At 39.7% G+C, this 27,503-nt stretch overlaps 1 protein-coding gene across 3 annotated transcripts in view; it reads left to right on the top strand.

The window, feature by feature from the left end:
• ADCY8 (adenylate cyclase 8) overlaps positions 1-27,503 on the top strand; it is a 276,013-nt gene that overhangs the window by 215,466 nt on the left and 33,044 nt on the right. For all 3 annotated transcript variants that reach the window (XM_039464343.2, XM_039464342.2, XM_039464341.2), the window contains 2 exons: positions 5,705-5,877; positions 25,228-25,306. In XM_039464343.2, the coding sequence (XP_039320277.2) occupies positions 5,705-5,877; positions 25,228-25,306 (252 nt within the window). The remainder of the gene's footprint in view (positions 1-5,704; positions 5,878-25,227; positions 25,307-27,503) is intronic.

The following is a 27,503-nucleotide window of genomic DNA, read 5'->3' as shown; positions in this document are numbered from 1 at the left end:
TTTTGCCTGAACACACTTCCCTGTGCTTCTTGTGTCAAGAGCTACAGTTGCTAAGAATCGGGTTTTTTATAAAGCGATTAAGTCCAGATGATTTCTTTAAACCATAGTGACTTTTGAAAATTGTCTGTTTCTTTCCTTCTTGTCCCACAAGTTAAGTGATTTTGGCAGCAACCAAATAGCTGCAGGGAGTCCAGTTTGTCTTACTTATGGGGGTAGATACTCAATTCCCTCATCAGTTATCATTATGTAACATAATTCTTCTTCCTCCTCTTCTAAGAGTAAATTGTCCATATATTGCCAAGGCACTTTATGGTGCACTGACAATGTCCTTCTAGCCTGGCACAATTTTGGTGCATAGTAGGTCCTCAGTCAACAATTGTGGAATAAAGCATGTTTTAGTTTGTAAAGTGTTTGTTTCATGGAAACAGAATCAGATGTTGCTACCCTTAACACCTTGTCATATCATGAGATTCCAATTTTTTTGGTACAGACTTTGAACAAATTGATTTCTCAAGCCAGAATATCTATCTGAGATAAGAAAATCTTGTGTATTCAGAAGAAGAAAAGTGTTTATATATATACTTCATCGCTTCTGTAAAGTGGACACAAGAATAATACCTGTCCTTGGGCCATTTAAATAATTAAATGAGATGAAACACATAAAGTCATTCAAAGTCATTCACAGAATATGATCCCAATAAATATTTAGGTTTAATTATCTACTTTCCACCAACTTAATCCTTGATTTACAGGCATCTCCAACCCAGCCTGCCCCTTCACCCATCTAACCTGGAGTTCCTCTAATATAAAATGAATCTGGTCTGTTTTGCAACACCACATCTGTAGGGGTTTTTTGTCTTCTCCTGTCTGCATTTTGTTTAACCTACTGAAGTACCTTCAACTTCTTTTTTCTAGACAATTTTTTTTAATGGTAAAAACTGATCTGTCATTTTATCCATTCCTAAGGCAAAGGTGATGCACTTACAATGCATACCTTGTATGTTTCCTTTAACAGACATTGCTGGGAACTTTGCTCACTAACATTTCTCATACAAATGTTGGAATATTTTTTTAATCATTTAAAGGTCTAGGGAAAAATAGAAAACTCCATTACTATGTGAGAGACAGAGTTCTCTGGAGTACGAGGATTTACCCCGAAACACTACATTCGATGTACTGCTTCCTTTGATATTGTACATTAAAATAAAACTAAAAGACATTACAAAAGGAAATACTCCACTCAAAAGCCATGTCATGTCTGTGTACATATTTTTCATTTTTGTAATCACAGTGTATATGCAATTTTGCAGCCTGCTTTCCAGTTTAAAATTATTTTGAAAATTATTTGTTGTCATTTAAATGCTCCTCTGAAAACTCTTATACAGAGAGCTCTCTATTCTTGGGGCACATGTTTCTTCACTGCTGTCTTCTAGTTCTCCTCCTCACATCCCTAAAAATTCCTAATCAACATTCTCATTTCTCTTCTTCCACAGTCCTTCAAACATGGTAGTCTCTCAATGTTAATCTCTGCATCTTCTGTCTTTACTTCTATTCTGCTTGAGTGGTTTCTTCCACACCTGTAAGTTCAGCTAAATGATGCTAAACGTGTCTCCCGACCCCATCTGCCTTCTGCACCTCACCCTCATTTATGTCACTGCTCACTGAACATCCTTACTGAATCACTCCTTCTATACCTAAAGCTTGATAGGCCTAAAAAAGAACTCACTGCTTTTTTTCTACACTTTTTCTCTAAGTTATTTCTTATTTAATAGATTAGTACAAAGTGGAAATCTTAGTGCTATCTCTGACTCCTCTCTCTTTCTTACCTCCTCATAAAACTAGACAATATGGTCCAACCTTTTATATCTTGCTAAGTTTATCAGGTAGATCTGCCACGACCTTGTTTTTAAGCCCTCACCTTCTCTCCATTAATCCTGATACATCATATATTCTTCCCCACCACTATTCATTTCTAAAGTACTGACCTGATGAATCCATTACAAACATGAAACCCATCCATGGCTCCTTATGAACTGCAGAATAAAGTACAGATGTCCATACAAGAGGACTTTTTACAGCATGGTTTTGCCCTTATCCCCGCCCTACTACACCTATGATCCTCTTATACTCAGGATCGATTTAGGGGACACTTTAGGAGCTGTGGGCCTTCTAAGTTCCTGGAGTAACATAACACAAAAATTGCTTGTTGTTTGATAGAAACTAAGTAATTGCATTGAGCCAGTTTCTTCCCAAATTACAGGACACGTACAATTTATGGGTCCAGACCCAGCAAAAGAGAAATGTTTTCACAAAGCTTTCACAAAGCCATAATACTTCTGTAGCTTCCTGTTGTTCTCCCACTTCCTGGTCCCACCCCCAGTATTCACTCAAAATATAAAAAGCACAGCGGAGATATCTCTGATGTTATCCAGGGGCCATTCTGTCTGATGTCCCTTGGTTTATAGCACCTCCAAAAGGTTCACCTTTATACTTTAAAGTAAAAAGTTACCCAAACCCTACAAGGCAGTCAGTGATCCTTTCAATAGAATGGGGAATGGAGTAAGGAAGGCAAGAGCATACTGTCATAATTGATTGAGGCACCAAAAAGAGAAAGAGCCATCAATACATCGTATAAATGTATATTTGCCTGTCATACCTTCAGCAGCCTTGTTAGAGAAATGACGAGGGCAACACACAAGTATTTTCTTCTGCTGGTGTTACTAGATCTCCTAAAGAATAGTTGTGTGATTTTCTAATATGACCTAAGGAATTAATTCTTCTGACACCTTGTTCCTTTACACTTTTGCATTCATGCTATTCTGTCTTCCTAGAATGCCCTTCCCTTTCCACTTTCTACTGTGTGAAATCCTCTCTGTCCTTCAAGGTTCAGTTCCAACTCATCTGCCTGTACAGCCTTCTTCAGATGTGCCCACAGAATGCACAGTGCTTTGTCCTGCCTCTGTACCCACATTGCATTTGGTCACATTGATGACACAGTACTTTATACTATGATTACTGTTGGTGTTCTTATGTCTGCTTTACATTTTAGACCATGACTTCCTTTAGGCCTGGGCCATCTCTTACTCTCCTTCAAATTTCCAGTGCCTAGCACCATGTCTTGATTGTAATAGGCACTCAACAAATGCTTATTACATTTTATAAATTAGCTGCTGTGACCACATAACTTTTTGTTCCAAGGATGAAATCATTTCAATGGCTTTTTATCTAATATATGATTCATAATTTTTTTTTTAAAAAAGCCATGCACAGCCCCTTACTGTGATACAGGCAACAATGAAACAGGACCCCTCAGATCTGGTCCTCTTTCTTTGGCCTTTGTCAAAATGGAGGGTCTTAGAGTTTCCCTGCAGCAGAGAATGAGTTCTGGAGAGTGAACTGCTTGTCGCCCAGTCACTTTGCACACAGCTTCCTACACAGAGGCATCAAGATGAATTACCTAAAATCTTCCCCAAGATCTTAAAGGACAGCTGAAGAAAGCCTATCATCTCATTTGAAACCAGAACATAATTGGATTTATTAGAAAAGGAAAAGACAGAAGTAAAGGAGATACCAGACACTAGGCTCCTAAGGGCAAGGAAATGCCTTTTTCACTTACAAGTCCACCCCATCACCGCAAAGACATGGGGCCCTTAGGGAGAACTCAGTCAGGACACTCTCCACACTTGTCAATGTCAATATTTGTTAAAAGGATGCATAAATGATTTGTTAGGCTTATTCTTCAGTAATTACTCAGACATTTTTGGAAACTCCTACCCACATCCCCTGCCCATATAGAAATTGTCTGTGTAATAGAAGAGAAAAGACAAGTTGTTACAAACAGCCATGCGTAACAAGACCAAAAAGAATTTTAGAAATTATCAAGTCCAGTATTTCAACTAGAATCCCATTTACGTGAATTGGTTATATCCTGGTGACCTAGATGCCACTTTATAGCCAAGAGATCTTGGACAATTTACTTAAGCTTCATGAACCTCAGTTTCTTACCTTATAAAATAGATGTTATGACTCCTATCTTGACAAGTTATTTTAAATGTTACAAGTAAACATGTATATAGAGATCACAGTATTGCCACTTTGATGATACAAGTTTTATTCTTTTTGTTCCCGATAATCAGAGTCTGAACCCACCATCCAGAATGATATATTGGGATACTTCTCTAAGGGAAGAAATAGGCTGGGGAATGTCCCCTAAAAGGCTAAAATCTTGTGGAGTAGACTGACGCCTAAGGCTACACCAGTATTCCAGCTCTTGGCTAATTCCAAATTTGCAATCTGAGCCGTTACTTCTAATACAAGGTGTTAGATATTATGCTGGTCACTTCTAATACAGGGTGTGGCCAGGCGCGGTGGCTCAAGCCTGTAATCCCAGCACTTTGGGAGGCCGAGGCGGGTGGATCACGAGGTCAAGAGATCGAGACCATCCTGGTCAACATGATGAAACCCCGTCTCTACTAAAAACACAAAAATTAGCTGGGCATGGTGGTGCATGCCTATAATCCCGGCTACTCAGGAGGCTGGGGCAGGAGAATTGCCTGAACTCAGGAGGTGGAGGTTGCGGTGAGCCGAGATCGCGCCATTGCACTCCAGCCTGGGTAACAAGAGCGAAACTCTGTCTCAAAAAAAAAAAAAAAAATACAGGGTGTTAGATATTATGCTGGTCTATGCAGGGTGCTGTGAAGGAAGGAAGCAAGATCCAAACGGACCTGGAGATATTGAGAAAAGCTTCTCAGAGGAAAGAACATCTGAGCTGACATTTGCCAGAGGAGTAAGCCCTAGTCATATGGATGAGAGTCGAGCAACAGGGCCCTAGGACATGGGAGAAGGGTTTAGAGAGGAAAGGAAATCTGATATATGATGGCCTTGTGAGCTTTGCTATTCAGAAAGAAGAATGTAATTTGAGAGAGAAGAGCTATGAAAGAACTTCAAGTTAAGGGATGGCATGATCAGATCTGTGCTTTAAAAATCCTGGGTAGAGAATGATACGGGTATGGGGTGGGGACTGGGGACTAACTGCAGACAGAGCTGCCAGAAAACGATTCTGGAGCTGTTGGTAAGAACTAAGATAGAAACAGTGTGGAAGAAGGCTGGCTGGAGGGGAGTTCTATTAAAACAGAATCAGTTGGGCGCAGTGGCTCATGCCTGTCATCCCAGTACTTTGGGAGGTCAAAGTGGGCAGATCATCTGAGGTTGGGAGTTTGAGACCAGCCTAGCAAACATGGTGAAACCCCATCTCTACATGGTGGCACACGCCTGTAACCCTAGCTACTGGGGAAGCTGAGGCGGGAGAATAGCTAGGACCTAGGAGGAGGAGGTTGCAGTGAGCCAAGATCGCACCACTGCACTCCAGCCTGGGGGACAGAGTGAGACCCCATCTCAAAAAATAATAATAATAATGTAGAATCTACCAACTTAGGACGGCCTGTGTGGAAAAGAAGGAGGCAACGAAGATGAAACCAAGGTTATTAGCTTAGGAAATGCTGTGATTAGTGATGTCATTCACAGAAGTAGGACTTGGCATTAGGTAAATGAAGAGTTTGATTTGGGGCCTGTTAAATTTCGAGAGGCCTGGAGACCTCTAAATGGAAACTCTCTGCAAATGTGTATAAGACCTACTGGCATCCATGGTTAGGGGAGGGAACTGCTGCCCCCATTGAATCTGACCACCTGCATTCTCTGTTTCCAGTACTTTGTCTTCACTGGGGTGTTGGCCATGGTGACCTGTGCAGTTTTCCTCCGGCTGAACTCCGTCCTGAAGCTGGCAGTGTTGCTGATCATGATCGCCATCTACGCCCTGCTTACTGAGACCATCTATGCAGGCCTCTTTCTGCGTTATGACAACCTCAACCACAGTGGAGAGTAAGTGCCCACCATTGTGAGTTCAAAGAGTACTCAACTTTCTGTGGGAAGTGGAAACATTGGGAAAAGCATGCAGGTTACGTTATTGAAACTTAAGGACTGATTAGATATTGACTTATATCTCAAATCCAGCATTCTCTAGCTTACAAGTCTAAGCAAAAATCAGTGGTATCATTTATATGAATTACAGATTAATTAATTAATCAAAGTTTGTACTACATAATAACTCAGGTCTCCTCCAAATCCAATAATTTATGATGTCCTCAAATTTAGTGGCTCTAACACCTTTAGGATCTGTTTATAATTTGACTGCAGCAATATTAATAGCAGCTGCTGTGTATTAAGCCCTCATGTTCTCTCTTTGCATTGTACAGTTGGTCCTCTATAGCCACACCATCTGCATTGTGGATTCAAACAACTTCAGAATGAAAATATTTTAAAAAACTAAAAATATTACAAATAAAAACAGTACAGTATAACAACTATTTACCTAGCATTTATATTACATTAGGTTTATAAGTAATCCAAAAATGATTTAAAGTATAGGGGAGGTGTGCATAGGTTATATGCAAATATTATGCCATTTTGTACAGGGAACTTGAGCATGCGTGGATTTTGGTATCCACAGGGCTGATAGCAAGGGACAAATGTATTATCATTGAAATACAGAAAAGTCCAAAAAAGAATATTTTAGCCTAGACTCCTTAGAGAGAAAAAGCCCAAGACAACGCTAATAAAACCCCAGGACAGTGAAAGTGAGAGAAAAGACAAGGGAGGAAGAAAAGGATGGGAGGCAAATGCAAGCTATCACTACATTTTGCTGGCAACATGGGCTGTGAAGAGATTCAACTAGTGCCTTGGAAAATCTACTCGCAGAGCCATTTGAAATGTCTCTGGGCAGTCTCTGCAGTGGGAAAAAGTGTCTCAGAACAAAGGGAGGCAGAAAAATATGTCCGCTGGCTCTTTCTCTCTCTGTCTCCCATTGGTAAGAGTTCCCTTTTTGCATGCACTTCCTATGACATCACTTGGCACCTTCACAGCCACTGGGGTAAACAAACCCCACACAAGAAGTGATAGAAGGAGCTAGTCCAGGCCGATTGGCCTCAGGTATTGGAAGCACACAGGACTAGCTGAGGCCAGAATAAGTGGCCAAGAGTCCAAGGATAAGGCCAAGATAATCCAAGAAGGGTAAGAAAATGTGCTCAGAACTAATAATATTAATGTTCATGAACCAACCCCTGGAAGTTAACAATGCTAACAATTAGTCATATTTTCGTAGGCATTTTTAAAACGAGAATGTGTTTCAGATGTTGAAATTCCTTTCTCTAGTATTATTCTCCTCTCTCTGTCTCCTCAAATCCAGCTTCTAATGTATTTAATATATATCCTCTCAATCCGTGTTTTATATATAACATATACACACACATATATATACACATATACACATATATACACACACACATATACACATATACACATATACATATAGCTATGTCTGTATCTATAATTTATAATATTTATTATTTTGTTGTGATGCAATATTATCTTTATAGATCCATCTAGGTTGATGTATATGGACATAACTCATTTTAGTTGTCTGTACATATGAAATAATACAAACATATCAAAATATGTTTATCCTTTGATCTATTAATAGAGACACTTAGGTTGTTACCAGATTCCCCTATTATAAAAAATGCTTTAGTTACCCATCATTGGCCATATCTCCTGGAGTGTAATATAAAAGTACACTTGTTGGATTAAAGGCTATCTGCATTTTTCACTTCTAAAATGCTGCCAAATTGCTCTCCAATATGACTGAAGTGATTTTCTTCTTATAAACGGTGGCCTTGTTGCTCTCATTCTCACCTACATTGTTAGATTTTTTAAATATTTGCTTAGTTGAGTGTGTGCATTTTATTGTACTGTTTACACTTGTGGTTCTCTGATTATGCATAAGCTTGTGCATCTGATTGTTTATTTCTTGACTATTTGGGTTTTATTTTATGTGAACTGCCAGTTCACATCCTTTACCCAGTTTTCTATTGGGTTGTTCATTATTTTCTTGTTGAATTTGTGAGAGTTATTTTTTGTTTTTAATTAACAAATAATTGTATACATTCATGGTATACAACATGACTTTTTGATCTATGTGTATGTGGTAGAATGGCTACATCAAGCTAATTAACATATGCATTACTTCACAAGCTTTTTGTGTACGTGGTAATAGCACATAAGATCTCTCTTAGCAATTTTCAAGTATACAATATGTTGCTATCAACTATAGTTGTCCTATTCTACAATAGATCTCTGGAATTTATTTCTCCTAACTAAAATTCTGTATTCTTTGACTAAAATCTCCTCAATTTCACGTCACACACACATACACCTCAAGCCTCGGGTAACCATAATTCTACTATCTGCTTCTACAAGTTCAAAATTCTTTGATTCCACATATAAGTGATAATATGTACCTTTGTCAACAATACAAGACCTACCAGTAGTGACCCTGTGCTCAACTTGCTCATAGGTAAAGTGGTATATCATCTGTCTGTATTAGTCAACTCAGGCCACCAATACCTGAATTATTGCAGACTAGTATAAATACCAAATCTTTATTTCTTACAGTTATGGAGGCTTGGAAGTCCCAGATCCAGGTTCCAGGCTGGCTTATTTCATTAACATAGCATCATCCAGGTTCATTCACGTGGTAGTAAGTGGCAGGGTTTCCTTCTGTTTTAACGCTAAATAGAATTCCATTGTGTTCATATGCCATATTTTCTTTATCCATTCATCCATTGATAAATACTTTCAGATTGCTCTCTCATGTTTATTGCAGCATTTCTCACAATAGCCAGGATATAAGAGTTCTTTATAAACTTTAGATACTAATGTCTAAATTACATGTGTTTCAAGAATTTTATGTGCTTTAATCTTCAGAGTAACATTCTGAAGAACATAGGCTAAGAGAGGTTAGCAATTACCCAGGTTCACACAGCCAGTAAATAACAGATCTGTATTCAAACTTGCGTCTTTCTGACTCCAAAGTCCACTTTTTAAGTGTGCACCTCTTTTGAATTAGGCTGAACAATGTTCACCACATTCCAAGCAAAGAAACTCAAAACATTTTCAAATTAGGTGAGATGCTTAGTGGCAAAGGATGTATTACAGCCAGGCAAAATGAACACAAAAGAAGGCAAAGAGATGTATGAACAAAAATAAGCCAACTTTAGAGTAAAAATAAAAGTAAAAACATCTATAAATTATTGAATTAAAGGTAGACACAGCATTAATGGAATAAGCTGGGGCTTCAGCTTCAAATTTAGACTCTGTTGCATATGCAAATTCATGTGAATTTTACAGGAGACAATTTATTTTATAGCACTGCCCTAGGGCTGCTGTGAGGCTGTTATTTGCCTGGCACAGAGCAGGTACCCAATATATGTTCATTCCTATTCCTTCCCTCCTTTTTATGAGAGAAACTTAGTTCTGGATTCTGTTTGAAGGTCTTCAGGAAAAGTTTGTAGTCAAATTAACTGAGATCATGAAAGTAAATATAACCCCAAGTTTATTGCTGCTGGTGATCAAGCACTTTTTTCAGCTTTTTCCTGACTTGAGAACAATTATTGGCTTGTCTTCTATTTTCTTACTCTTTGCTACCAATGGAATTAAATTAATAAAAAATGAAAGAACTCAGTCAGCCTTCCATCTCAGCTGTCTTATAAATTTATAGGTTCAATAGTCACTCAGTACTGAGTTGGCAGTTACAGGCTATTCATGCTGTTTGGATTTAACCAACACTTTAGGAGCTCACATTAATTCAAGAATAGTTTTGCTGATTGTTCTTATACATTAGGTATCTGAGGAAAACAGAGAAAATATAAAAGGTATTGCAGAGAATCCTGGACACACAACCTGGCTGCATCTTCATTGGGATGGTCCTGAATACTTCACATGGTCATCTCCCAATCTGTTCATCAAACTCCCTGCTCCACAACAACCCCCTGCCTCACTTCATGATGTCCAGCCCAAAACAAGATATTCAAGGACACTCTCCTTGGCAAAACTGTCTTTGACCATTCCCCATTTTCTAATCCGTGTGCATAAGTTTTTGTTATTGCATTTACCTCACTGTATTAAAGTAATTAATTTTCATGTCTTCTTCTTTTATTAAAATAGGAACTTTTGAAGGCAAGGACCATTATTCATGTTCATATAGTCAGCACTTAGAATTATCTGGCAGAGGATATCCAATTAAATATTTGCAGAATGAAATATTAAATGAATGAGTGACTGAAAGAATTAGCTCATTTGAAATCATGTTACATCATTGATTCACAGTAAGCCAACTATCATTCACAAACCTTATGATTTTTTTCTCACTATTGTACTTATAATATGTGGTCCTCAACCTACAGGCACAATTTGCTTTTGGATTTGTCTCATACTTCACATTTAATGTGTTTTTTCTCTATTTGTCCAAGCCTTCTGGCTTATTTCAAAGCATTTAGTGTTTTTGTTCTCTCAAGATCTTTATTAGACATGTAGTTTAACTGATCTTCAGAAGATACTATTTCCCTACTACCCATGCCTTGTTGACTTCTTAAAGCATAGGAAAAATACTGGATTGCATTAATGCATTATAATTCAGGTTATAAAATGTAAAATCAAGTTTTGGCTTTTGTTTCTACTCTTCAGTGGGCATATTGTTAATTTAGGGAGGCAACAAAATACACTTATTGAGAGCATCAGTTTTGCTGGTTCTACCATTAACTAACCCACCTTGTAGGTGACATCCTGGGAGGGAGGCTCCCTCACAAATCTATCCTCTTTTTAGTCTAAAATTTGGAATTAGCAATGACAGTGAAGTGGCTACGTTGTCTGGGGTAGACACCCAGGGTTCATTGTCTGATTCCAGGAAAATTTAGAACATGGACACACACAGTGATAGTAAAACTTTCATGTTTCCTTTTTCTTGGTAACTATTATCCCTTCTATAAGGATAATAATTAAGCAAAATACTACAGCAATGAAAAATCTCTGTCTGATATTCCAGTTAGAAGGTGGTACAGTATATCGTCTCACTGCAAATAGATTAATATAGCAATTCCCACAAGTGTGATGTACTTGCCTAGATATAGAATGTCCCGGGGAAGATGGCCGCCTAAGAACAGCTCAGGACTTCAGCTCCCAGTGAAAGTGCAGAGGGTGAGTGGACGCCGCATTTCCAGACGAACTCTTATTGCCCACAGACCAGGAGATACCCAGGCAGAGGGGTCGCCAGCGTCGCAGTCCCAGCCGGTGCCGCTGTTTTGGCCCCCTCGGGGCTGATTCCGCCCACGCGGCTGCTGTGACCACACCCTGTTGCTGTGGTTCTCCGGACAAAAGCCACTGGTCTGGGAGCCCTCTTAGCTGGCGAGCAGAGCCCTGAGACGGCAGAGTTGCCCATTCATCTGAAATAGCGAGTCAGGCCAAGAGATTCCTAGGCAAAAAATCCGCCAGGAGCCGGCGCTGCAGTTCGAGCCGACTCCGTGAGTCGCAGCACGGGAGATCCCGGCGCCTTTTCAATAAGCGACCAGAACGCGGGGTCGTTCAACTTAAAAGACTCTGAGTCAGGGAGCCAGGTGATCAGGCTCCGTTGGTCCCACCCCTCCACCCCCAACAACAACGAAAACAAAAACAGTAATTGGAAACCCTCTGGGTTGAGCCCTTCAAACCAAGCACAGCTGAACCCGGACGGTCCGGCTCCATGGGGGAGGGGCTTCCGCCATTACTGAGACTCTCCACCACTACGGAGGCAGGCTGCCATTGCCGAGGCAACCCGCCGTTGCTGAGGCAACCTGCCACAACAGAGAGAGTCCGCCATAACAGAGGCGGGGCCACCATTGCCCAGACAGTTCTAACTACGCCCATATAAAAAGGACTACAGGGAAGAGCTCAGGGCAGCTGGGCAGAGCCCACAGCAGCTCAGCAAAGCCCCTGCGGGCAGGCAGAGGCTAGGCATGCTGCTAGCTGGACGGGTCAGACCTGAAAGAAAAATCAAAAAAGGCAGTAGTGCAACGGAAACTCATAAAGCTCCAACTCCCTGGGACAGAGACAGACAACAGGTGGATAAACCCACAAAAATGGGAAGAAACCAGCGCAAAAAGGATGAAAACTCCCGAAACCAGAACACGTCTCCTCCTAAAAGGGATCACAACTCCTCACCAGCAAGGGAACCAGACCAGATGGAGAAGGAGGGTGATGAAATGACAGAATCAGACTTCAGAAGGTGGGTAGTAAGAAACTACAATGAGCTAAAAGAACATGGTCTAACCCAACGCAAAGAAAATAGGAACCTTGAAAAAAGATTGGACGAACTGCTGACGAGAATGGACAGCATAGAGAGGAGTATAAGTGAATTGATGGAGCTGAAAAACGCAACACGAGAACTTCGTGAAGCATGCACAAGCTTCAACAGCCGAATTGACCAAGCAGAAGAAAGGATATCAGAGGTCGAAGATCAACTCAATGAAATAAAAAGAGAAGGCAAGAACAGAGAAAAAAGCACAAAAAGGAATGAACAAAATCTTCAAGAAATGTGGGACTATGTGAAAACACCTAATCTACGTCTGATAGGTGTACCTGAATGTGATGAAGAGAATGAATCCAAGCTGGAAAATACTCTTCAGGATATTATCCAGGAAAACTTCCCCAACCTAGCAAGGCAGACCAATATTCAAATACAGGAAATACAGAGGACACCACAAAGATATACCTCAAGAAGAGCAACCCCAAGGCACATAATCGTCAGATTCACCAGGGTTGAAATGAAAGAGAAAATGTTAAGGGCAGCCAGAGAGAAAGGTCGGGTTACCCACAAAGGGAAGCCCATTAGACTCACAGCAGATCTCTCAGCAGAAACCCTACAAGCCAGAAGAGATTGGGGGCCAATATTTAACATCCTTAAAGAAAAGAACTTTCAACCCAGAATCTCCTATCCAGCCAAACTAAGCTTCATAAGTGAAGGAAAAATAAAATCCTTTGTGAACAAGCAAGCACTCAGAGATTTCATCACCACCAAACCTGCTCTACAAGAACTCCTGAAAGAGGCTCTACACATATAAAGGAACAACCAGTACCAGCCACTCCAAAAACACACCAGATGGTAAAAGAGCATCAACACAATCAAGAATCTGCATTAACCAACCAACAAAACAGCCAGGTAGCATCAAAATGACAATATCAAATTCACACATAACAATACTATCCCTAAATGTCAATGGACTAAATGCCCCAATCAAAAGACACAGACTGGCAAATTGGATAAAAAGCCAAAACCCATCAGTGTGCTGTATCCAGGAAACCCATCTTACATGCAAGGATACACAAAGGCTCAAAATAAAGGGATGGAGGAAGATCTACCAAGCAAATGGAGAGCAAAAAAAGGCAGGAGTTGCAATTCTCATCTCTGATAAAATAGACTTTAAAGCAACAAAGATCAAAAGAGACAAAGAAGGACATTACATAATGGTAAAAGGATCACTGCAACAAGAAGAGCTAACGATCCTAAATATATACACACCCAATACAGGAGCACCCAGATACATAAGGCAAGTTCTTAATGACTTACAAAGAGACTTAGACTCCCACACAATAATAGTGGGAGACTTTAACACCCCATTGTCAATATTAGACAGATCATCCAGACAGAAAATCAACAAGGATATCCAGGACCTGAATACAGACCTGGAACAAGCAAACCTAATAGACGTTTACAGAACTCTCCACCCCAAATCCACAGAATATACATTCTTCTCAGCACCACATCACACCTACTCTAAAATTGACAACATAATTGGCAATAAATCACTCCTCAGCAAATGCAAAAGAGCAGAAATCATAACAAACAGTCTCTCAGACCACAGTGCAATCGAGTTAGAACTCAGAATGCAGAAACTAACTCAGAACCGCACAGCTTCATGGAAACTGAACAACTTGCTCTTGAATGTTGACTGGATAAACAATGAAATGAAGGCAGAAATAAAGATGTTCTTCGAAACCAATGAGAACGAAGACACAACATACCAGAATCTCTGGGCCACATTTAAAGCAGTCTCTAGAGGAAAATATATAGCAATGAGTGCCCACATGAGAAGAAAGGAGAGATCTAAAATTGACACCCTATCATCAAAATTGAAAGAGCTAGAGGAGCAAGATCAAAAAAACTCAAAACCTAGCAGAAGACAGGAAATAACTAAGATCAGAGCAGAACTGAAGGAAATAGAGACACAAAAAAACTCTTCAAAAAATCAATAAATCCAGGAGCTGGTTTTTTGAAAAGATCAACAAAATAGACAGACCACTAGCCAGATTAATAAAAAAGAAAAGAGAGAATAACCAAATTGATGCAATAAAAAACGATAAAGGGGATATCACCACAGATTCCACAGAAATCCAAACCATCATCAGAGATTATTACAAACAACTCTATGCACATAAACTAGTAAACCTGGAAGAAATGGATAAATTCCTGGACACCTGCATCCTCCCAAGCCTAAACCTGGAAGAAGCCGAAACCCTGAATAGACCAATAACATGTTCTGAAGTCGAGGCAGCAATAAAGAGCCTACCACCCAAAAAAAGCCCAGGTCCAGATGGGTTCACAGCTGAATTCTACCAGACATACAAAGAGGAGCTGATACCATTCCTTCTGAAACTATTCCAGACAATCCAAAAAGAGGGAATCCTTCCCAAATCATTTTACGAGACAAACATCATCCTGATACCAAAACCCGGCAGAGACTCAACAAGAAAAGAAAATTTCAGACCAATATCCATGATGAACATAGATGCAAAAATCTTCAATAAAATACTGGCAAGTGGATTGCAACAGCATATCAAAAAGCTCATCCACCATGATCAAGTAGGATTCATCCTGGGGATGCAAGGCTGGTTCAACATACGCAAGTCCATAAACGTAATTCACCACATAAACAGAACCAAAGACAAAAACCACATGATTATCTCAATTGATGCAGAGAAGGCTTTTGACAAAATTCAACAACACTTTATGCTAAAAACCCTCAATAAACTAGGTATTGACGGAACGTATCTCAAAACAATAAAAGCTATTTACGACAAACCAACAGCCAATATCATACTGAATGGGCAAAAACTGGAAGCATTCCCTTTGAAATCTGGCACTAGACAAGGGTGCCCTCTCTCACCACTCCTATTCAATATAGTACTGGAAGTTCTAGCCAGAGCAATCAGGCAAGAAAAAGAAATAAAGGGTATCCAAATTGGAAAGGAGGAAATCAAATTGTCTCTATTTGCAGATGACATGATTGTATATCTGGAAGACCCCATCATCTCAGCCCAAAATCTCCTGAAACTGATAAACAACTTCAGCAAAGTCTCAGCATACAAAATCAACGTGCAAAAATCACAAGCATTCCTATACACCAGTAATAGACTTCAAGAGAGCCAAATCAAGAACGAACTGCCATTCACAATTGCTACAAAGAGAATAAAGTACCTAGGAATACAACTAACAAGGAATGTAAAGGACCTCTTCAAGGAGAACTACAAGCCATTGCTCAACGAAATAAGAGAGGATACAAACAGATGGAGAAACATTCCATGTTCATGGTTAGGAAGAATCAACATCGTGAAAATGGCCATACTGCCCAAAGTAATTTACAGATTCAACGCTATTCCCATCAAGCTAGCAATGACCTTCTTCACAGAACTGGAAAAAAACACCTTAAACTTCATATGGAACCAAAAGAGAGCCCGCATAGCCAAGTCAATTCTAAGCAAAAAGAACAAAGCAGGAGGCATCACACTACCGGACTTCAAACTATACTACAAGGCTACAGTAATCAAAACAGCATGGTACTGGTACCAAAACAGAGATATAGACCAATGGAACAGAACAGAGGCCTCAGAGGAAATACAACATACCCACAACCATCTGATCTTTGACAAACCTGACAAAAACAAGCAATGGGGAAAGGACTCCCTGTTTAATAAATGGTGTTGGGAAAACTGGCTAGCCATGTGCAGAAAGCAGAAACAGGACCCCTTCCTGACACCTTACACCAAAATTAACTCCAGATGGATTAAAGACTTAAACATCAGACCTAATACCATAAAAACCTTAGAAGAAAATCTAGGCAAAACCATTCAGGACATAGGTGTAGGCAAGGACTTCATGACCAAAACGCCAAAAGCAATGGCAACAAAAGCCAAAATAGACAAATGGGACCTAATCAAACTCCACAGCTTCTGCACGGCAAAAGAAACAGTCAGTAGAGTGAATCGACAACCAACAGAATGGGAAAAAATTTTTGCAGCCTACCCATCTGACAAGGGGCTGATATCCAGAATTTACAAAGAACTAAAGCAGATCTACAAGAAAAAAACAAACAAGCCCATTCAAAAATGGGCAAAGGATATGAACAGATACTTTATAAAAGAAGACATACAGGAGGCCAACAAACATATGAAAAAATGCTCATCATCACTGGTCATCAGAGAAATGCAAATCAAAACCACATTGAGATACCATCTCACACCAGTTAGAATGGCGATCATTAAAAAATCGGGAAACAACAGATGCTGGAGAGGATGTGGAGAAATAGGAACACTTTTACACTGTTGGTGGGAATGTAAATTAATTCAACCATTGTGGAAGACAGTGTGGCGATTCCTCAAGGACCTAAAAATAGAAATCCCATTTGACTCAGCAATTCCATTACTGGGTATATATCCAAAGGATTATAAATCATTCTACTACAAGGACACGTGCACACGAATGTTCATTGCAGCACTGTTTACAATAGCAAAGACCTGGAACTAACCCAAATGCCCAACGATGATAGACTGGATAGGGAAAATGTGGTACATATACACCATGGAATATTACACAGCCATCAAAAACGATGAGTTCACGTCCTTTGTAGGGACATGGATGAACCTGGAAACCATAATTCTCAGCAAACTGACACAAGAACAGAAAATCAAACACCGTATATTCTCACTCATAGGTGGGTGTTGAACAATGAGAACACATGGACACAGGGAGGGGAGCACTACACACTGTGGTCCGTTGGGGGGAAATGGGAGAGGGGCGGGGGGGTGTGGAGGTGGGAAGAGATAGCATGGGGAGAAATGACAGATACAGGTGAGGGGACGGAAGGCAGCAAACCACACTGCCAAGTGTGTACCTATGCAACAATCTTGCATGTTCATCACATGTACCCCAAAACCTAAAATGCAATAAAAAAAATAATAAAAAAATAAAAAATAAAAAAAAAGTTTGTCCCTTTGGGGGTCAGGTATGATGTTTACATAGAGCATAGGGAAGGTTGGTCACTCCACCCTAATCTTATTATGCAAAAATGCTTTCCATTTGACCAATGCCATCTTGTCTGCTCTTTACTGTACATGTGGATGACAAAGAGATGGGAAGATGGAGCCACCATCTTGAACATGATTGACACAAGTTGCCGGCATCTGTGTCTGCAACTGGATTTTACAGGCTGCTCCTGTTAGAAAGGAAACTAACTTGGAGCTGCTTTTCATTAAAAGGAAAACCTTAATGAGGGCTTTTATACCCTCACTATCTACCTAAATAGTTCCTCTTCACTTCTTTATCAACAGTATTCATACTACTCTGCTTCCAGAGGAACATCAAGAACACATATTTTAATTCAAAAAAATCTCTTAAGAACTACTGTGCACCTGTTGTTACGAAGAAGGTGCTTATAGAAGCAACAAACACTACCTCTGCCTTTTGTTTTGGTATCTAGCTGCCCCTCACCCCATCCCACTACACACACACCCACAGCGTTATTTCATGATACTCCTCTTTCCACTTTCTTGTATTTGGAAGTTAAATAGCATGAGTAGGGCTTCTCAGAAGTCTCCAGGCTACAGATAAGCCATGGTTACCAAAATAATCCTTGCAAGACTATACCAATAGTGTTAGTTAGATGCTGAAGGCATTTCAGACATAAAATGTATTACCAGATGAAGCTCTCACAAATGAAAATGAGTTAGAATAGATAATACATAGGAAAAAAACACTTATCTAAAAGCATTTGGAGGGAATTAAAGAAAATCGACACTGGCAAAATTTAGAAACCATATGGCAGGGAAAAGAATTTTTCTGACCTAAGTGGTTATTGGTTTGATCCTCATTTGCTTCTTACATTGGAAAGGTTCATTGGTCCACACAATCTTCATAAAAAACCAGAATTGTCAAGACTGATGGTAGTAGCCTTATAGCAATTTTCTCTCATATATATACAATATTAAATAGTTCACATGTCCCTTTCTAATTTATAATCTCATTTAAACATTTTGATAAACTTTTGATGTGAGTGCCATCTTCCTCTTTTTAAAAGTAAGAAGTCAGTCTCTTTTTAATTATAGGGAAACTGTGAACTAGTAAATGATAAAGCCAGCTCTGGAATGCTAGTCTCTATGGCAATCATGTTCAATGCATTTTTCACTGAACCACTTCTAGTTCTTCTCTCATGTTTATACGAGAATGTTTATCAAAGTGAAAATAACCCTAAGAGATCTCCAACGTTGTTGCCATGCCCAGAACTGTGGCTGAAAGATGTTGGGGAAGTATTCCTCCAGAATAACTTCAGTCCATGTAGCTGAGTCTCTTTAATGTCTCAGGATGACCACCTGCATGGCCGCTATGCTGACTGATCAATTATGAGGCAGAGAGACAGAAAGAACTGGCACAGACCACACCAGGGTAAGTCAATCAAGGTCTGCTCAATTAAAAACTAAAAATTAGGTTAGTATAGGCAGGACAGAGCAAAGAGGTTAGCCACATTTTTAAGGATGATTCACAATTTCCATCCTCAAATGCATCATCAGTGACCACACTGTTGCAGAAAAGAATGTTTGCATAAAGACACATTAGACTTTTTAAGAGCAGAACTGATCTTTTCCAGGACCTGCCCTAAAACAGGAACTTTTCCAGGTTTATGATGGAAACACTCCACTTGGGCCAACTGCACCTCATCAGTCTCAGTTACACAATACAAAATATGAATACAAATCATAGGGCACAATATACTTGAACTTGGGAATACTCCCATTCATCGTCTTCAACCTTTCAAGGCAAATGCTACATTTCCAAACTCAGTACCACAAAAGTAGAATTATGATAAGTGATACAGCTCTTTCTACCCAATCATGAAAACAGATACCTGCAATATTTCAGTGTTATATAACACATCAGTCCTTCCTACAGAGAGGACTGGGTTAATAGATAACAAAATTCAACTAGATAAGAGGAATATGTTTAGTGTTCTACAGCATTGCAAGGTGACTATAGTTGACAATAATTTACTGAATATTTTTAAATAGTTGGAAGAGAGGATTTTGAATGTTCACAACACAAAGAAATGATAAATGTTTGAGATAGTGACTATGCTATTAACCTGCTTTGATCATTACACATAGTATACATGTATTGAAATATCCCTCTGCCCAGTATGGTGACTCACACCTATAATCCCAGCACTTTGGGAAGTTGAGGCAGGTGAATCATGAGGTCAGGAGTTCGAGAACAGCCTGACTAACATGGTGAAACCCTGTCTCTGCTAAAAATACAAAAATTAGCTGGGTGTGGTGGCACATACCTGTAATCCCAGCTACTTAAGAGGCTGAGGCAGGAGAATTGCTTGAACTTAGGAAGCAGAGGTTGCAGTGAGCTGAGATGGTACCACTGTACTCCAGCCTGGGTGACAGAGCAAGACTCCATCTTAAAAAAAAAAAAAAAAAAAGAAAGAAAGAAAGAAAGAAAAATGAATATCACTCTGTGCCCCATAAATATGTACAATTATTACATGTCAATTAAAAACAAAATGTAAAAAATTCAAGAAAGTTTGGGGATGAACTAAAGGATTTTAACCAATTAAGTTGGAGTATTTCAAACAAACATTGTCTGCTACAACTGAATGACTAGAAGGGGACAAGAATGGATGCAGAAAGACTATTTGGGAGGCAACTGCAATGGCCAGCTTCATCCACACATGGCTTGTGCATTCACATGCGGCCCTGCACTCGGAAGGGCCTTGCTTTGTTTAATGCTCTCCTTTCACCATCTTGAAATTCTCTTAAAAAAATTAAAATTTCAAGAAGCCTCTGTATTTTCATTTTATAGTGGGCCATAAATTATGGAACCAGTCTAGCTATTGCATTAGTCCACGTGAAAGAGCAGGGTCATTAGAAGAAATGAACAACCAGGAAATAATCCATGCTTAGGGTCAAAGCCAAACAGCATTTGTCCAACGTCACATGACCTTCACGAATGCATCCATGTAACCATTCAAAACACATTACATTGTTTTCTGTGGGCTTTTACTAGGCCCTGCAGATTCATGGATTAATAAGGCATTGTTTTTATCCTTTAGGAGCTTAAGGGCAAACAATTATAAGTAGGTACATAGAAGAGGGCCTTGTACCTACTGAAAAATATCACTGAGATCTGTACTGATAGCTAGTCTTCACTGTTCACTAGCTAGTTAAGTTAAATTATTTAGCATCTGAGTCTTGGAGTTCTTTCTAGAATGAGGATAATCACATCTTGATTGTTGATATGATAATTAAAGTAGGCAGAATATGTAAAGTGGTTATTAGAGTATGGCATAAAATTAGCACTTAACAAGTACAGTCATTATAACAACAGAATAAAAGATAAATTCAAGCCGAATGGCTTATGATGGGTGTCATAGAAGCAAGTGGGAACTAATAACTAACCTAAAAATTTGGGATCAATGTCCTGAACATGCTGAATTTGGTGCCTAAGATATGAATTCTCATCCTGGCTCTGAAACAAAAGAGCTGTGTGACCTTGGGAAAATGATTACACCGCTGTGGACCTCGATCTCCTACCTGTAAAATAAAAGGCTTCAAGGGAAATTACATTATCTGTGGTACACATAATATGGAATAGAATAAAATTGCCAAGTGCACATTGTAAGGTACTTAATTACTTGAAATTATTTTCATAATTTTTACTAAGTCTGAAGTAGCTTACATAACAGTATGAGGCTGTGCAATTCTAAATCTGTAAACATACTTTTTTGCATGGGGTGAAAGGAAATGACACGTAGTTGACTCCAAAACTTCAACCATTGTCTTCCCTGTGTGGTAGGCTTAAGGACAATTTTTATTTTGTTATTTGTGCCTTTGTATTAGTTTCCAAATTCACTATAATTCGCATAAGTATTTCTGTAATGAGTAACACTCAAATTAAATATTAATTTTTATGATACATCAGATAAGAGGACCTCTAAAGATTGTTATTGCTCTGAAAATTCCATTATGCTACATGAGTTTTCACTTAAAAATGTTCCTTTCTATTAGCATAAAGAAACGGTAGTATTAACTCAGTTATTTTATTAATACAAATAAATTAGTTCAAAATGTTCTTGATTTTAAGTCCCTGATAACCATATCAAGCAATGCATATAACACAGTACGGATTTCAGTCATTGGCTCTCTTTGGAAGTTCTTTAAGAAATTATTGAAACTACCAAAAAAATAAACTTTCTAATTTCAAATCACAATTCTTTTGGGATGCTCCTTAGTCTGGCTGACTTACTGTGCATATTCTGCAGTCTCTGCTTAGGCTATTTTTTTCCCATCTGAAATATAGGGAATGACTCAAAGATTGTTCATAATTTTCTTTTACTTTTTATTCTGAGTTTTGTCTAGTCATCTTTCTATTTTTGGTCAATCACTGCTTTCAAAATAATTCAAGAGGTATTTGTGTTTTCTCTTAAAAAATGTGTTTCAGATGATAAATTTCTTGGCTTAAAAAAGTCTTCTGTATGGCAAAGAAAGGTATATCCGAAATGACAGGTAGAGCAGGGGTTTGGAAAGAAGTAACGAGGAGGAGCTGAACTCAGGACATGCTCATTCAAACTAAGCAATGTGAACAAGTGACTTTTTAAAGCTCCACCACCATAAGCAAGATTATGTGCCAGGTGCTTCAGAGGGTGGCAAGGGGAAAATGTGGGCCAGGCACTGTGTCAAGTACATTACCATGATTGACTCATTTAATCCTCACAATTATAGAGCTACACACGATTAGATACATTCAACTGAGGCTCAGAGATGTTAAATGACTTTTCCAAGGTCAAATAACTGGTCAGTAGAAAAGCTGATATTGGAACCTGAATCTTCATGAGTCTAAAGCTCATGTCTTTAATCTTTTTTCAGTGGTCCACAAACATCAGGGGCTAGAGAATTAAGTGACATGAAAGAATAAAAGGATGGTACTGGAATATGCCTATGTCCTCAAAATAAGCCTGATGGTGACTGTGGATGGCTGGAAGAATGGAACAAAGGATGGAAGGATGGAAGGAAGGAAGGAAGGAAGGATGGATGGATGGATGGATGGATGGATAGATGGATGGATGGATGCAACTGATGGCTCCTCAGCCCTAAAATGCAGGGTGACAATGTTTGGCTCATAGTCTAGCCCTCTTCAGTTCAGTACTCACAGTGGACAGCTCTGTCATCACTCTCCTCCTGAGTCTACATGTGACTTCAAACATGATATATGACATTTACTTTTTAATCCCCATACTAAAGACCTATAAACCAATTAGCTAAGCAAAATAGATACCCTGTACCTAGAGAATCCATCCTACCTTTTCCTTGTGAAGTCTTATCATCTTTTAGGATTCAGTTCTTCAGCCTTCCCTGAAAACCCAGCCTGGGTTGCTTTCTCTTCCCATATATTCCTATGGCAACAAGAATGTATCCTTTCCATGGAGTGTATCATATTATAAAATAATCTGTGTATTTGATTATTACTCTTACTTAATGTTTTGAGGACAAAGACAATGTACCTTCTTCATCTCTATATCCCAGGATACTATGCCAGGCACACAGTAGATGCTCAATAATTATGTGCTTCTCTGGGGCTATTGAAGCACAATAATTAGTATCATCTATTTTTAGCATCTTTTCTCCAAGGTATTCACAGATTTGACTCTTATCCCAGCTCACAGAGTTATTTGGTTCTCTTAATCCTCATATGCATAATACCTCCCTAAGAACCTACATTTCCACTCTTAAGTCCCTGTCCTATCCTGAGAAGTTGGACTTTGCCTGGCCCAGTATAAGCTAGAAAGTTTTTCTAGCATAAAGCTAGATGAAAAGCTTGTCTTTTTTTTTTTTTTTCTTAAGGTAAGGGAGGGAGAGGCTAACTGAAGCAGAATTTACAGAAGCAGAACAAGCAAGTTAGATAAGGAGACTGGTAACTAGCAGGCAGGAGGTTCTCATGATTGTTGATTACCAAGGAGGGTATACACGCGCAGTTCCCGTGATTGGAGGTTACCAAGGAGGGTATTGGGTACTTGTCATACAATCAATCAAGGGGTATTCACAATAGCAAGTGGGCTTGTCAAGCAGGATATGGTTACAAAGGTTGTATGTTTCTATAGTTCTGAGTACCATATGACCCAGCACAGTAGCATGACCAAAGTATGCACTTAAGGGAGAAATGGTGGGAGGGGTGAGGCAGAGGTTAAGACAGAGTCTGTCTGGCTTTCAGCAAGATGGAGTCTGTCAGGCTAACACAGGGTAGGTTAGCACACTTCCGCAGCTTGATAAGGTTGTCACAGCCACCTGATGCAAACTTCTTATTTTTTTTATTTTTTTTATAAGAAAAAGAATAAAGAAGAGGAAGAAAGAGAAAGAGGAAGAGGGAGAGAGGATGGGGGTATTGCTTTATTGCCCGGGCTAGAAAAGCTTGTCTTAGCAGCTAGCTTCAAGCCCCCATTTTCCTAAGCCCTGAGATGCTCCTGCTGGTCTCCAGCAAGAACAGAAAAGGGAAAGCTTGAGATTGCCCTGGTATGGTACCTTGCTACATATTCTACTTCTCCCTCTAGACACTGCATCTAGTCTGTGATGGCCCCATTGTATCCTTAAGCCACACCACAGTTACTTCTGAGTGAGTTCCAAGTACATCTGTACTCGTGGTTGGGAGGAGATTAAACAAGGGAGTAGCATGATCTGGTTTTAGTAGTAAAAATTTTTCTGGGAGCCATGTGCAAAATAAACTGGAGACAGTAATGTTGGGAGGCTGTTGGAGATCACAGTGGCTGTACTCTGGTGGTAGAGGGGGACATGGGGAGAAGCAGATGGACTGGGGATGTATTGTGGTGGTAGAGAATTCAGGATTTAGCTACAGGTTGAATGGGACTGGCATGATGAGAACTGACTCCTAGTTTTGTTTTGGCTTTTGACTCAAGCACCTGGGTGAATAGATGAAGGGGCATTCCCTGAGATGGAGAAACCAGGGGAAATAGGACACCAGGTGATGTAAGGCAAGTCCTGACGTCCATGGAGATGGCTGTACTTTAAAATTTTCATTTTGGGTCTTCTTTATTAGCCAGTGAAAGCCATCAATGGGACAGTTTATTTCCAAGTCCAACATTGCTTCCACCCACCCTTTGCCTCCTGGCCCAGCTTGTCCTGAGGAAAGCCTCACACCAGGCCAAAATGAAAAATAAAAGCATTCTGAATCAAATGGCTTCCCTGGCAGCCTTCTGAATTCCTTTGAAGTCTGACAGTCACGTCAGTGTTTAAGTGTACCCTTACCACTGACCATCATCAGCTGCCTTTCTGTGTGGTCTCCTAGAGAACCCAGGACAGCTCAGGACAGAAGCACTCCAGCCTGTGCCCCCACAAAAATTGGGCATTGAGAGCGGGGGGTTACTCCCAGAAGAAAGGACACAAATGAAACAAAGGCTTTATCAAAAGATATAAGAATTTAAATTGGGGTAACAATAGTCCCCAACTTATAGAACTGATATAAGGAAGAAAACTGATATAAGAATTAAAAGTGTTCAACTCATAGAATTAATATATGGATTTAAGCATGAAAGCACTTAGGATTAAGATTGCTACACAGCTAACATTACATCCTGGTCTCTTAAACAGAATAATATCTAAAAACGTGGGGAGGAAAGATACCAGCCTTCACATGGATTTTGTGATAGGAAAGTATAAAGGCTATTTAAAATCTATAAAACATGTTCTGCCCATAGAAGACATTACTAATGTGAGTGTGCCATCTAGATGCTAGACTCTAGAATCTCTTTCACCATCTGTGTTCTGGGTCACCTCATACCCTCGGGGGGCAACCGATTTCTGAATTAGCCAACGTGCAAACCCTTAGAGCAGCCACTATCACATAATAGGTGCTAAAAAGATGTATGTTTTTTTTCTTTTTATACCACTCCTTTCTGAACCTGTTTTCTCACGGTTCTCCTTGAAGTCCCCCCATGGTTATTGGTGCCTTTCTTCTTCCAACAGAGATTTCCTGGGGACCAAGGAGGCCTCGCTGCTACTGATGGCCATGTTCCTTCTGGCTGTGTTCTACCATGGACAGCAGGTAATCTAACATTTTGCTCTGACTGCTCTATTACCTGACATTTCTTGTTGCCATAAAACTGACCTGAAAGGCCTCTGCTGCTCTTTACAGCAAATAACTTTTAGCTGCCTGTGGCAAGTTGTGATTCTTAATGAATCATTCCTAATAAAGACCACCTAACGAGAAACAAAGCTGGAAAAGATGATCTGGTGAACAATGCGGTTTTAATGACCTTTGGATAGATCTCTTTCAAAAAATTGTCCTAGTGAAACAGCTATCGATTTCTCCTTAAGACAAACTGGGACCCCCTCCCAATAAAATTGTTGCCTCAATAAAATTATTACTACAAAAGCTGTATGCTATCAGGTAAACATTTAGGTTCAGCTGAGCCTGGATTCTAATCACAGTTCTTACTCTCAGCAGTGTGTGATCTTGGGCAAGTTAGTTATCTCCGTGAGCCTCAGTTTCCTCAACTCTAAAATAAATTAGTAATACCTAAGTAGGGCTGTCTTGAGGAATGATTTGAGATTATTGTGAGCAGAACTTTGTTCGCTGCCTTGCATTGTTTATAGAAAAGATTCCTTACAGATCTACCCTAATTAGATAAAATGCCTGCCATATGGGTTCCATTTTCCATGAGCCCCTACTCTTTGCCAGAATCTGGAGTGGACACGGGGGGCAGAACTGTGCAAAACCCCAGTCATGGTCCAGTCTCCTGGAATAGAGCTGACCCCAAATAATGCAAACATGTTATGTGTGGATCAGACTTGGCTAGGGACTTTGAAAAAGAAAATTATTCTTCATGGGAGCATCTTGGCAGGACTCTCAAAGACCAGTAGGACTTCTTCAGGTGGACTCCAATCCATGAACATTCATTGCTTGGGGAGATTTTTATCCCCTGGTAGAAATCAGGACCTGCCTCCCTCGCCTCCCTTCTCTGGACCTCGGTCCATCTTTCTGTGGTCTGTGCATACTTCAAAATCCATAATCAGAAAAGGAGGAAAGCACATCAAGAAGACTGTCAGCCAGAGCAGAAATAGAAACACATTGCTGGGAAATCACCACGGAAACTGAGGTAACGAACCCTGAGAAAACAGGGATGAAACAGCCCAAAACCCCAAGAACACAGAGATAACGTGTACAAAGTCATTTGTAATAAAGGGGATTGTACAGTGTAGCCAAGAAAAAATATATAGGTAAAATTAAAACTTGGCAAGTGAAGGAAATGAGGAAATAATTAATATTTATTGAGTTCCTACTATGTGCCCAGCACTTTTTCTCTTCTCATTTAATCCTATCAACAACCTGGAATTGAAGTTATTATTAATCCTGTTTTATGGATGACAAAAGTAATGCTATTCAGCTAGTAAGTAGGAGGACTAGAATTCAAAACTTCATCTGTCTTCCATCCAAATGTTAATATTCAAACCGCAGCTCTGCCACTTAGTACCTATGTGACCTTCAGCAACTTAACTTTCTGATTTTCAGTTTCCTCACCTGTAAAATGGGCATGATAATAAAGACTTCTACTTCACTGAGTTGTTAGGGCGTTATATGAGAACACTACTCTTTTTACTTCACTAGACTGATCACAGCAGAACAAAGACACCGTCTGCATACACACACAGTGACCCAGGGCACTCCTACCTGCAGTATGCTTTGACTTGTTTTCCCATTTTGGCTGAATTTATGATGAAATGCTAAGGCAAATGTCAGAGTCTAGCCATTTCTAGAATTCCTGTATTTAGGTCTTTCCAGCTCTCTGTGAGGACTGGGGTCTTGTCTTCCGCTACTTGATGGCTTTCATTTACAGGGGAGAATGCCTTAGTCTGACATACAAATGACAATCCATTTGAGAACTATGAACATAGATTCATAGTCATCATCCTACAGAAAAACATATGCTCACTCATTTACACAGGTTTTTAATTGACAAGTGAGAAATCCCCAGAAACAGCTGAGAGAGCAAGTTCTGGGTGAGGGTCGTCGTTCCGTAAGAAGAAGAATGATTCTGTCTCCTTTGTCGCCTTAGAGAATTACTTTATACCCTGTCAGTGCCCCCTTCCTCAAATGGTGCCCTAATAACATTCAGATTCTATTTATCCTGTGCTCCATTTGTCCTGGGAAAGCAGATAACCTAACAGCATTAAGATTATATGTAAAGTACGGGTGTGTAAGTGTTTAGTGAGGGTCTAAGTGACTGGCATTAGGTTATATC

Source organism: Saimiri boliviensis, chromosome 15 (genome assembly GCF_048565385.1).
Source record: "Saimiri boliviensis isolate mSaiBol1 chromosome 15, mSaiBol1.pri, whole genome shotgun sequence".
Classification (NCBI taxonomy): domain Eukaryota; kingdom Metazoa; phylum Chordata; class Mammalia; order Primates; family Cebidae; genus Saimiri; species Saimiri boliviensis.
This window is presented reverse-complemented; position numbering and strand designations above follow the sequence as displayed.